The 12,035-nt window shown below is 51.3% G+C and overlaps 1 protein-coding gene across 3 annotated transcripts in view; it reads left to right on the top strand.

Annotated features, from left to right (window-relative positions):
- The window catches only part of CDON (cell adhesion associated, oncogene regulated), a 94,147-nt gene extending 82,724 nt beyond the window's left edge, over positions 1 to 11,423 (top strand). For 2 of the 3 annotated variants that reach the window (XM_069741098.1, XM_069741099.1), the window contains 12 exons: positions 449 to 681; positions 773 to 947; positions 1,629 to 1,733; positions 3,552 to 3,752; positions 3,835 to 4,016; positions 4,090 to 4,195; positions 4,294 to 4,416; positions 5,539 to 5,763; positions 6,808 to 7,079; positions 7,174 to 7,253; positions 7,748 to 7,986; positions 9,413 to 11,423. In XM_069741098.1, the coding sequence (XP_069597199.1) occupies positions 449 to 681; positions 773 to 947; positions 1,629 to 1,733; positions 3,552 to 3,752; positions 3,835 to 4,016; positions 4,090 to 4,195; positions 4,294 to 4,416; positions 5,539 to 5,763; positions 6,808 to 7,079; positions 7,174 to 7,253; positions 7,748 to 7,986; positions 9,413 to 9,552 (2,081 nt within the window). In that variant the 3' untranslated portion in view covers positions 9,553 to 11,423. The remainder of the gene's footprint in view (positions 1 to 448; positions 682 to 772; positions 948 to 1,628; positions 1,734 to 3,551; positions 3,753 to 3,834; positions 4,017 to 4,089; positions 4,196 to 4,293; positions 4,417 to 5,538; positions 5,764 to 6,807; positions 7,080 to 7,173; positions 7,254 to 7,747; positions 7,987 to 9,412) is intronic. The other variant, XM_069741100.1, reaches the window with a different exon arrangement.
- Positions 11,424 to 12,035: the final 612 nt, after the last annotated feature.

Below are 12,035 nucleotides of genomic sequence, written 5' to 3'. Positions count from 1 at the left end.
GATTTGCCTTTCAGGACTCTTGGACAGTTGGATGGCTATCAATATGGCTGATGTTACAGCTTCCACGTAAGATTGCCACCTAACTTTTCCAAACTTCTACTTAGCTGGGAAACTTTTGCTGTCATTGCAGAGATGGGCACCCAACTTCTCAAAACTCCTGAATGGCCGACCTGCCTGGTGACATTATGTCCTGTTCTCTGATAAATCAATTGTACATTTGCCGTTATGGACACTGGGGCATCTGGGTGATAACCAATATGACCACATTTATTAATGCCACCCAGCTTTCCTAGACTCCTGAAGGGCAGAAGTGCTTGGTTATGTAGTCTGTTGTATTGGCCACTATATTGGTGATCACCCCGCTGTCCGAGGGTCCGGATAGTTTGGGGCGCACATTGACTCATGCAATCAATCAGAAGTATTTGAATTGTTGGATTTAATCCCTTAGTTCCCTATGAGATGAGCACGATACATTTGGATGTGGCCCCCAGGACCACTGAAGACCCCGTCCTTGCCAGCGCTGCCCCCACAGACAAGCCTGTCAATGCCACCATGTTACCGGAGGCTCCCATCATCCTCAGCCCACCACAGGCCACCAAGCCGGACATGTATTTCTTGGTGTGGCGATCAGGACGGGATGGCGGCCTACCGATCAATGCCTACTTCGTGCGCTACCGGAAGGTGAGCGCCATCATGTGCTGTAGTATGAGACGGAGCAGGATGCCCCGAGGCGCGCTCCTACAGGTTACTAAATCATATCTCCCCTCCGTAGCTGGATGATGATGGAAATGTGGTGGGATCCTGGAATTCTATACGAGTCCCGGCCAGCGAGAACGAGTTCCACCTCACAGAACTGGAGCCTGCCAGCCTATATGAGGTGCTGATGGTGGCCAGGAACGCAGCGGGCGAAGGGCAACCCGCCATGCTCACATTCCGAACCAGCAAAGGTGAGCCATGTCCTGTACTGATCCTGTATTACACTCCAGAGCTGGACTCACTATTCTGCTGGTGCAGTCACTGTGTACATACATTACATTACTGATCCTGAGTTACATCCTGTATTATACTCCAGAGCTGTACTCCCTATTCTGCTGGTGCAGTCACTGTGTACATACATTCCATTACTGATCCCAAGTTACATCCTGTATTATCCTCCAGAGCTGCACTCACTATTCTGCTGGTGCAGTCACTGTGTACATACATTACAATACTGACACGGAGTTACCTCCTGTATTATACTCCAGAGCTGCGCTCACTATTCTGCTGGTGCAGTCACTGTGTACATACATTACATTACTGATCCTGAGTTACCTCCTGTATTATACTCCAGAGCTGCACTCACTAGTCTGCTGACTTGAAGTCTCCCACATCCCCTGGTTGCTCGGTGGCAGCGGAGCTTAGTCTGGTGATTTCTAGTTTGGGGATGACGATTGTCCACCGGACATTGTGCAGCTGATGTAGGAAAACTAACTGTCCTCCATTATAGCAGCTTTTAGTTGGTGTGTGCTCACAAGCTTGCTGACTGTTTCCCATATGGCCCGGCTGTATTGTGTGCGCCTGGCCACTCATCAGCACATGTGATATTTTGCAGCACAACCTGATGTCAGATTGTTCTTTACTTTGCACAGAGAAGAGCTCGTCCTCCAAGAACACCCTGGCTCCTTCCCCTCCGGTCGGAAGACACAAGCAGGTCATTTCACCGGTGCAGAAGGACTCTGTTCGGCACAGCAGTGGTGAGTCGTCCACGGTGACATCTGGTAGTCAGTGAGGCTGCATTCACCTGCGCCTCAGTCCGATGCTTCTGGTTCTAAAATGGCTGTTAACAGAGAATACTACACAGTGGTCACCTGTATATGTATGATGGTGCCATTCAGATGTGTTAACCCTTCACAGAAATGCTCAGGATGGCGACGGCGCTTCCTTTTTTCTGACCTGTAATATTTCTTGTTTCTCTTTCCTCTCCTCACTAATCTTCTCTTTGTTTCCTGCATTCTTTGTCCAAAGGGGATTGTGTTGTGTAAGTATCTAGTGTGCCAGCCGGGAAGACCACCACGTCCATCCCCTCCCCAGTCACTAACACTATACTGACTATACTGTGCTACATTCACCTCATCTCTGTGACCCAGATCATTGTTTCATCCATGTGTTATTGCGCACCCCTGGGTACTTGGGGAACTGAGGATTCATGTAGTTATTACTTTATTATTTGTAAAAATGAATCAGAAGTAGCTGGGTTTATACATCAGTACATCAGGAGGGATGGCGTTACAACGTAAGGAGAAGGCTGGTATAAGACTGGGGGTGCTAGGACTGGAGTAGGGCAGGAACACAACAGAGGTAGGACATGTAGAGCATTGGCTGGTTGTGCAGGGGATGTAGCAGTGTTGCTGGCAGTGCAGGGGATGCAGCAGTCGCAGGCAGTGCAGGAGATGCAGCCAGGGTTGCTGGCAGTGCAGGGGATGCAGCAGTGTTGCGGGCAGTGCAGAAGAAGCAGCAGAGTCGCAGGCAGTGCAGGGGATGCTTCAGGGTTGCGGGCAGTGCAGGAGATGCATCAGGCCAAGGGCAGTGCAGGAGACACATCAGGGTCGTGGGCAGTGCAGGGGATGTAGCAGAGCCGCACGCAGTGCAGGGGGATGTAGCAGAGCCGCACGCAGTGCAGGGGGATGTAGCAGAGCCGCACGCAGTGCAGGGGATGTAGCAGAGCCGCGCGCAGTGCAGGGGATGTAGCAGAGCCGCGCGCAGTGCCAGGGATGCAGCAGGGTTGCAAGCAGTGCAGGGAATGCAGCAGGGCTCCTGGCAGTGCCAGGGATGCAACAGGGAAGTGCGGGGATTCAGCAGGGCTGCTGGCAGTGCAGAGGATGCATCAGGGCCGCTGGCAGTTCAGGGGGTGCAGCAGGGCCGTGGCAGTTCATGGGGTGCAGCAGGGCCACTGGCAGTGCAAGACTTGCGTCAGGGTCGCGGGCACGCAGGATGCAGCAGGGTTGGGGGCAGTGCAGGAGACGCGTCAGGGTTGCGGGCAGTGCAGGGGATGTAGCAGAGCCGCACGCAGTGCAGGGGATGTAGCAGAGCCGCATGCAGTGCAGGGGATTCACCAGGGTCGCGAGCAGTGCAGGGGATGCAGCAGGGCTGCTGGCAGTTCAGGGCGTGCAGCAGAGCCACTGGCAATGCAAGACATGCGTCAGGGTCGCCTGCAGTGCAGGAGATGCAGCAGGGTCGCGGGCAGTGCAGGGGATGCTGCAGAGCCGCTGGCATTGCAAGGGATGCAGCACAGCCGATATCAGTGCAGGGTATGCGTCAGGGTCGCGGGCAGTGCAGGGGATGCAGCAGAGATGCGGGCAGTGCAGGGGATGCAGCAGAGCCGCTGACAGTGCAGGGGATGCAGCAGAGCCGCTGACAGTGCAGGGGATGCAGCAGTGCCGCCGTGCTGGCCGTACAACAGAGATAGGAGGTGTGGAGCTGTCCGGTGCCGCAGAGTCGTCGGTAATGTTCATGTTTTACCCTTTTGTTCTGCATTCACAGTTCTAAATTGCATTTCCACCCCCCACTTTTAGTTCCTGAAGCCCCCGACCGTCCCACCATCTCCACTGCATCAGAGACCTCCGTCTATGTGACGTGGATTCCAAGAGCGAATGGCGGCTCCCCAATAACTTCCTTTAAAGTGGAGTATAGGAAAACTGGGAAGGCCTGGATGATGGCTGCAGAGAACATCCCTCCGTCTATGCTGTCCGTGGAGGTGTCTGCCCTGGAGCCAGGTATGATGGGAGCTGCCTGTAGCTGTGACTGACCACTGGACGGGTGTTGTAACCTGCTGGACATAATTACTCCTCTTTACAGGTGCAGTGTATAAATTCCGAGTTATCGCCATTAATACATATGGGGAGAGCCGACACAGTACAGTGTCCCGACCGTATCAAGTGGCCGGATACAGCAGCCGCCTCCCCAACCCCCTGATTGTCGGTCCTCGTATTGACCACACGGAGGCGGTGACGGACTCTGAGATCCTGCTGAAGTGGACGGTGAGCGACCCTCTGCCTCCTCTTCGCGCTCCTTATATTTGGGATGACTTACAGCTTTCTTCTATTTTTCCAGTACATTCCAGCAAACAACAACAACACCCCGATCCAAGGCTTCTACATCTACTACCGGCCCACGGACAGCGACAATGACAGCGACTACAAGAGGGACATGGTGGAAGGTGAGCGCCAGGGGGACAGAGGCCTGGGGGGCTGACAGGCGCCTGGTGAATGCAGCAGATGAGGAAGAAACCAGAAATCTGATTAAGTCTAATTACAGGAACCAAAAAGCAGCATCAGATCAGTCACCTGCAGCCGGAGACCTCGTATGACATCAAGATGCAGTGCTTCAACGAGAGGGGAGCGAGCGACTACAGCAACGTGATGATCTGCGAGACCAAAGGTGAGCGGGCAGCGGCCGAGGTGGGAAACGAAAGGGCTCCGGTCATCGAGGCCGAGGAGAGAAACGGCAGGGCTCCTGGTTGAGGCCAAGGAGGGAAACGGCAGGACACCTTGGTCATCAAAACCGAGGAGAGAAACGGCAGGGCCCCCGGTCATCGAGGCCGAGGAGGGAAACGGCAGGGCCCCTGGTCATCGAGTCCGAGGAGGGAAACGGCAGGGCCCCCGGTCATTGAGGCCGAGGAGGGAAACGGCAGGGCCCCGGTCATCGAGGCCGAGGAGGGAAACGGCAGGGTCCCCGGTCATCGAGACCTAGGAGGGAAACGGCAGGGCCTCGGTCATCGAGATGGGAAATGGCAGGGCCTCCGGTTGAGATCGAGGCAGGAAATGGTAGGGCCTCCGGTCGAGACAGGAAACGGCAGTGCCCCAGTCATTGAGACCAAGGCTTTACACCCCCCGTGTAGACAAATACTGCTGAAAAATGATGAGGTGCGTGCTGCCCCCAGAAATTATTCTGTAGGCACTGAGTGGGCTACCCGTGTAAGCAGCTAAGCTCTACTCACTTTTTAAGAAGATGGTGGAGCTGCCCGGACAAGCGTAAAAAACCCCACAAAAGTGTAAAAAAATGTGCGAAATTTCAGTTTTATGTCCGAATTCTGGGGAAAACTGATAAATTGGCCTCTAGCTCTGACACGCCGATACTATGGGTGCGGGGAAAGGACACCGGCACTCTGGTGTGCGGGGTAAGGATGCCGGCACTCTGGGGTGCGGGGTAAGGACGCCGGCACTCTGGGGTGCAGGGAGGTAAGGACGCCGGCACTCTGGGGTGCAGGGAGGTAAGGACGCCGGCACTCTGGGGTGCAGGGAGGTAAGGACGCCGGCACTCTGGGGTGCGGGGTAAGGACGCCGGCACTCTGGGGTGCGGGGTAAGGACGCCGGCACTCTGGGGTGCGGGGTAAGGACGCCGGCACTCTGGGGTGCGGGGTAAGGACGCCGGCACTCTCGGGTGCGGGGTAAGGACGCCGACACTCTCGGGTGCGGGGTAAGGACGTCGGCACTCTGGGGTGCGGGGTAAGGACGCCGGCACTCGGGGTGCACACTAATGTATAGCGGCATCATATTACAGCCCGCAGGAGTCCTGGAGCCTCGGAGTACCCGGTGCTGCAGCTCAGCACTCCTTCCACCATAGAGCGAGGAGGGCAGGGAAGCTCCAGCTCATCCAGCACACTGGCGCGGAGCGGCGACATGCTCTATGTGATCGTGGGCTGTGTGTTAGGCGGGATGGTTCTGATCCTGATGACCTTCATCGCTATATGTCTCCTGAAGCATCGGCAGCAGAGTCTCCTGCACAGTAAGTTCTTATAAAGCCACAAGCAGAACTTCTATTAGCTATGAGCAGAAATAATGGAGGAAAGTGACTGTACAGAGAATGAACAGGACACCGCCCAGACTACAGATCAGCTCCGTGCAGAATAAGAAGGAAATGGAGGCAGAATTTAGCTAAAAAGATGCAGAATAGTGAGTGCAGCTCTGGAGTATAATACAGGATGTAACTCAGGATCAGTAATGTAATGTATGTACATAGTGACTGCACCAGCAGAATAGTGAGTGCAGCTCTGGAGTTTAATGCAGGAGGTAACTCAGGATCAGTAATGTATGTACACAGTGACTGCACCAGCAGAATAGTGAGTGCAGCTCTGGAGTATAATACAAGATCTAACTCCTCATCAGTAATGGAATTATGTACTCAGTAACTGCACCAGCAGAATAGTGAGTGCAGCTCTGGAGTATAATACAGGATGTAACTCAGGATCAGTAATGTAATGTATGTACATAGTGACTGCACCAGCAGAATAGTGAGTGCAGCTCTGGAGTATAATGCAGGAGGTAACTCAGGATCAGTAATGTATGTACACAGTGACTGCACCAGCAGAATAGTGAGTGCAGCTCTGGAGTATAATGCAGGATGTAACTCGGGATCAGTAATGTAATGTATGTACACAGTGACTGCACCAGCAGAATAGTGAGTGCAGCTCTGGAGTATAATACAGGATGTAACTCAGGATCAGTAATGTAATGTATGTACACAGTGACTGCACCAGCAGAATAGTGAGTGCAGCTCTGGAGTATAATACAGGATGTAACTCAGGATCAGTAATGTATGTACACAGTGACTGCACCAGCAGAATAGTGAGTGCAGCTCTGGGGTATAATACAGGATGTAACTCAGAATCAGTAATGTAATGTATGTACACAGTGACTGCACCAGCAGAATAGTGAGTGCAGCTCTGGGGTATAATACATGATATAATTTGATTATTACATATGAACATGTAAACTGTGATCTAGATGATATCAGATACTTATTTGTCCCTGTTGGACTTTCTTTCTGCAGAGTTCGAGCCTCCTGGTTATCTCTATCAAGGGTCAGATCTGAATGGACAGATGATTGAATATACCACTTTACCAGGAACAAGTCTCATCAATGGGAACGTTCATGGGGGATATATGGGAAATGGGAGCCTCACCAATGGCTGCCCCCACATGCATCACAGCGTACATAATGGAGTAAACGGCATCCTAAATGGAGAATTATATACGACCTGTCCTAATTCTCCTAAGGGAACGTGTCCGGTGTATGAACACTTACCACACAGCATCTCCAATGTACGTCCACCATAAGCATGAGAACCCAGTGTATAATAGCGAGCTCCATATCTGATCATACAGTCCATGACGTCGGGGATGTTTTGTATTCCAGGGCGGTGTGCTTTATTCGGCTGTACCCCAGACAGACCCGTCCGAGTGCCGAAACTGCAGAAACTGCTGCAACAATAACAGGTCAGTTACGGAGGCAGCCACATGTTCCTTCTCTGTCTTGGTGCCTTCCTGGCCAGTGCACTACGATGATCACTAGCGGCTTACTACGTTCCTAGCAGTGTCCTCTCCTCCACCCTGTGGCACTTGTTTCTTGGTTGATATTTTGATCCCTTGCTTACAAGCTAGCATTGCCATTGTGCCAGGGTTGAGGAGTTAGGACTGGAGTCGATCGGTCTGGAGAAGATCGTAGGTTTGCCCAACTTGGAAGGCTAGGACTATTGTGTTGCTCAACTTAGGGGGTTTGGACTGGCCTTGAAACTTGAGCTGGGATTATTCAGGGCTCGGGGGTTGTAACTAAGTTTGGAATCTGGGGTTGATGATCACCCATGTTGTTTTCAGGTGCAGAACAGGCCATACAAGCTTGGTTGACACCCTGAAGATCCATCTTGAGAGCACTCTGCCCTTTGTTATGGCTGCCTCATGACTACATTATATGATTTCTTATTTTCTTTCAGGTGTTTTAATAAAATCAATGACTCTTACAGCAGCAATGGTGCAGCCAGGGCTCCGTACCAAGAGGAGACCCAAGAAACCAAACCACTCGGTCCTGCATCAGCGCCCATGATCTTGTCATCAGGCGAATCTGAATATTCACCAGAAGTAGATGTGGATCTGAAAGAGAAGGATGTACAGGCCCCGGCCCGACCCCCTCACCAGGACGGGACGCCAGAGATAAAAGCCGCCAATCCTGAAGGTGAGAGCACTAATGGCGCCGAGTGGCGTCTGTGTCTGGTTTGGCCATTGAGAATTTACAGTTCTATGGATTAAGGGAAGGTCACAATTATATGTAGAATGTAAAGAGCCAAGTGTGAACAGAGCGCAGGTCTCCTAGTCAGGTACAAGACTGTGAGGGGCATGCTGATAAAGAGGAGCAAAGATCTTAGGATTAGGCAGCGGATGAAGAAGACTACAGGTTGCAGAGACAATCATGGTGGAGTAGAGAAGATGCAGAGAATACAAAAACTCATGTCTGGGCAGAGAAGGCGGAGTTGACCACAGAGGACACCAGAGTGATGTTCTGTAGATAAAGGTATAGCTTCAAAATGGGATGGTTACATGGATTGTTCACTACTCAGGAAAACCCCTTCATAAAGGCTTAAGAAGAAGGGGAGGACATGAGAGAGTAGTAGAGGATGGATGAGGACATGGTGAAGGATAGAGAATGAGGGAGAGTAATAGAGGATGAAGAAGGACGTGGGAGAGTAATAAAGGCTGGAGGAGGATAGATGATGATATGGCAGAGTACTAGAGGACAACAAGGCTACGGGAGAGTAGTAGTGGTTTGCGGGTAGAAGATGAGGATATGGGGAAGTAATAGAGGCTGGAAGAGGATGATGACATGGGAGAGTTATAGAGGATGGAGGAAGATGTGGAGGATAGAAGATGAGGATAAGGGAGAGTAATAGAGGATGGAGGACGACAAGGACAAGGTGGAGGATAGAAGACGAGGATATGAGAGCGTACTACTCTCCCATGTCCTCCACAATGTCCTCATACTCCTCCATCATCTATTACTCCCCCATATCCTCGTCTTCTACCCCCCAACCACTACTACTCTCCGGTAGCCTTGTCTTCTATCCTCCACCATGTCATAGTCGTCCTCCTCCATTCTCTCTTATTCTCCCACATCCTCCTCCATCCTCCAGCACGTCCTCGTCCACCCTCTTCTACTTTCCCATGTCCTCGTCCTCCTCCATCCTCTATGGACAAGGACGTTGTGGAGGATAGAGGACGTGGGAGAGTAGTAGAGGATGGAGGAGGATGTGGTGGAGGATTGAAGATGAGGATGTGGGAGAGTAGTAGAGGATGGAGGAGGATGTGGTGGAGGACAGAAGATGAGTATGTGGGAGTAGTAGAGGATGGAGGAGGATAGAAGATGAGGATGTGGGAGAGTAAGAGAGGATGGAGCAGGATGAGGACATTGTAGAGGATAGAAGATGAGGATACAGGAGAGTTGTAGAGGTTGGTGGATAGAAGACGAGGATATGGGAGAGTGGTAGAGGATGGAGGAGGACGAGGACATGTTGGAGGATAGAAGACAAGGATACGGGAGAGTAGTGGAGGATGGAGGAGGACTTGGTTATGGCTGAATAAAACCCACGCTTCCCTGACATTCTCAGGTGACAGTTGCTCCAGTATACGAGAAGATGGAGGCTTCACATCACCGACTCCTATTGTTCTAAGTTCCTGTGATGAAAACCAGACTCGGACGTTAGATGGCTCCACCGGCCGCCAGCAGCTGCCGATAGCAGAAGCGTGAACCAGAGCCCGGGACTGCACTTTCCTCTTCAGAGCAGCATCACATGACTGCGGACCACCCATTACAATGTAACGCAGGCGTGCTTTGGGCCCATGGGACGAGTACATCACCTGTGCTGACATTGTCCCACCTGTCCCCGGGGACACACGAGATTCACTATTTATATGGCTGCTCTGCTCACTACAAGAGAAATGTCCTAAAAGCTGCGGCTGCATTGGTAGGACCCTCCATCGTGTTCCCGTGACGCACGCCAGGCCGGTACATGGACTGTATAGAAAGCATAGTCTGTGCTGCCATATACAGAAAACATGCCCCCTGGTGTCCTGTGGGAGAAATAATCCTGACGGACAGAACCAAATTGGACAAAGTACGTTTTGCATATGGCGTCCGATCTGTCCCATGACTTTTGGTACAACCAATCATGGCAGATAATGGCGGCTTAGAGTCGGTGTTAGCTGTGCAGGTGGTGCGGTGTCGTTACTTGGCCTGTAAATATAGTGGCCGGGGGCAGGCGTGGATGGCAGAGAGAAGCACTTTAGTCCTGGCTCTGTCCGTGTTATATGTGATTAAATTATAAAGATATTATTTAATATTACTTATGCACTAATTGACCGTTGTAATAATCAGTAACGACCTCATCCTGCACAGTCGTGTTCACAGCCGACACTCTGCAATTATATTAGTCACCTCGATGTGGCACAGTGACGGCCAGAGAAGTGAGATGTATATATGTTGTATCATTGTATAATAACGCACCGCTGCTAATTATGATTAGTGATGGCTGCCATTGTGCTGAGGCATTTGTCTTTTCTTCCCGGTGGGCCTCGTTGTGTGGCCTAATACCAAGCTCACCTATGAGGGGCAATTAGCACACAGGTTGGCAGTAATACTGAGGCGATGGCTGCAAACTGTCGAGTAAACAGCTCCATGTATCTCAGCTTCCTGCATCGTGGGCGAGTTGCATCCTTAATATCTAAACATGGTGAATTTGGGGACCGTTCCCGCTGTTCGGCAGCTCCCCGAGGCTGAACATCCCTCTGCTGTATGTATCCTCCATCCCGGGATGGGGGTCCGTGCTCTTAGCTAATCGCTCCACACATTACTGACACCTGTATGTCTCAGGCTGAGGAGGGCACGACTACCTTCCACGTATGGTCCGTGTTGCCCCCGTGTCCCTGATTATGATGGGGGTCCCAGTGTTTGGGCTTCCTGTAGATATTTTTGCACGTTTTCCCACAGACTGTATAGTGACCCGGCCCCTTCCTCCCCTCAGAGGACCCCCGTTCAGCGGCGGGACGTTCTCCGTGCAGCTCCTATCTGGCTGCGGTGTAATTTATTATAATGGCGCTGTTCTAAGTGTCGCGTATTATTATTTATGTCAGGAGCGCGAGGCGCCTGGCAGATCGCTCATGGTTATTATATTGGTATAGAGAAGGGCTGGCAGCTCGAGACGCTGGCTTCACTGTATCTTATGTCACTTAGCACATATATAACTGGTCTGGGACTTGTAGTTCTCCAGATGACAATGTCATGTCCCATCCCCCATGTGCCCATAGTGCAGCACTTTCCAGGATTGCACGTTTGTGTCCGATCCCTTCGTACCTTGTACACACTCTGACATACATGATCCGTGGAGACCCCCCGGGCCATGGGACCGCCGCTTGCAACTTTCTGCCTTGTTCTTAGTTTTATTTTCTGCAAAGTATAAAGGGTTATTTCTTATCATAGAAAAAATTACTATTTTCCTACGAAGAAGCGGAATTATTCTGTAGCAGTTTGTACATAAGTGTTGTAGGATTTCGTGTTTCCGGTTTTAACTTTTTGTTATATTTTAATATAATATTAAAAAGACAGATGCCTAATATACAGCACGACGAGTGGCGTGATCATTGATGGAGGTGTGAGAGCCGCCAACATGCTGGAATCCCTAGGAATGCACTGCAGTAATGGAAGACATGAGCCATTCGCTGGCAGCAAGCAGTGGTACACTGCAGTAATGGAAGACATGAGCCATTCGCTGGCAGCAAGCAGTGGTACACTGCAGTAATGGCAGACATATGAGCCATTCACTGGCAGCAAGCAGTGGTGCTGAAAGCAAAGTATTGGAATGCTGCTGGAATCTGCATTCAGGCTCACGCAGGGAGAAGGTACAGAAATCATGGGATCGTGCAGATAGACTGCGACTTTCTAATCTTTATGCATCAATAGTCTCTATTCCCAGGATCTCTGCTCGCTGTCAACAGAAAGATTTACTCTGTGGCTACCGGACCAGGACAAAGTGATCTTCCCCAGCTGGCCAGCGAGGGCCGGGGGACTTGTGAGCCTCGTGATTACTAACATCTCCATGACAGGCAGGGGTCTGTGACGTTGCGGGGGTCCTAGCCATCACAAGTGGTGCTCAGGATGCCAGTGTACGAGTACAGTGTACATTAAAACTAAGGCACTGACGTCATCTTGGTTTTAAAGGGCTTTTCCAGTTTTAT

The sequence above is a fragment of the Ranitomeya imitator genome, chromosome 10 (assembly GCF_032444005.1).
Source record: "Ranitomeya imitator isolate aRanImi1 chromosome 10, aRanImi1.pri, whole genome shotgun sequence".
Classification (NCBI taxonomy): Eukaryota; Metazoa; Chordata; class Amphibia; order Anura; family Dendrobatidae; genus Ranitomeya; species Ranitomeya imitator.
Note: the sequence above shows the minus strand (reverse complement) of the source record. Positions and strands in the feature narration are given on the sequence as shown.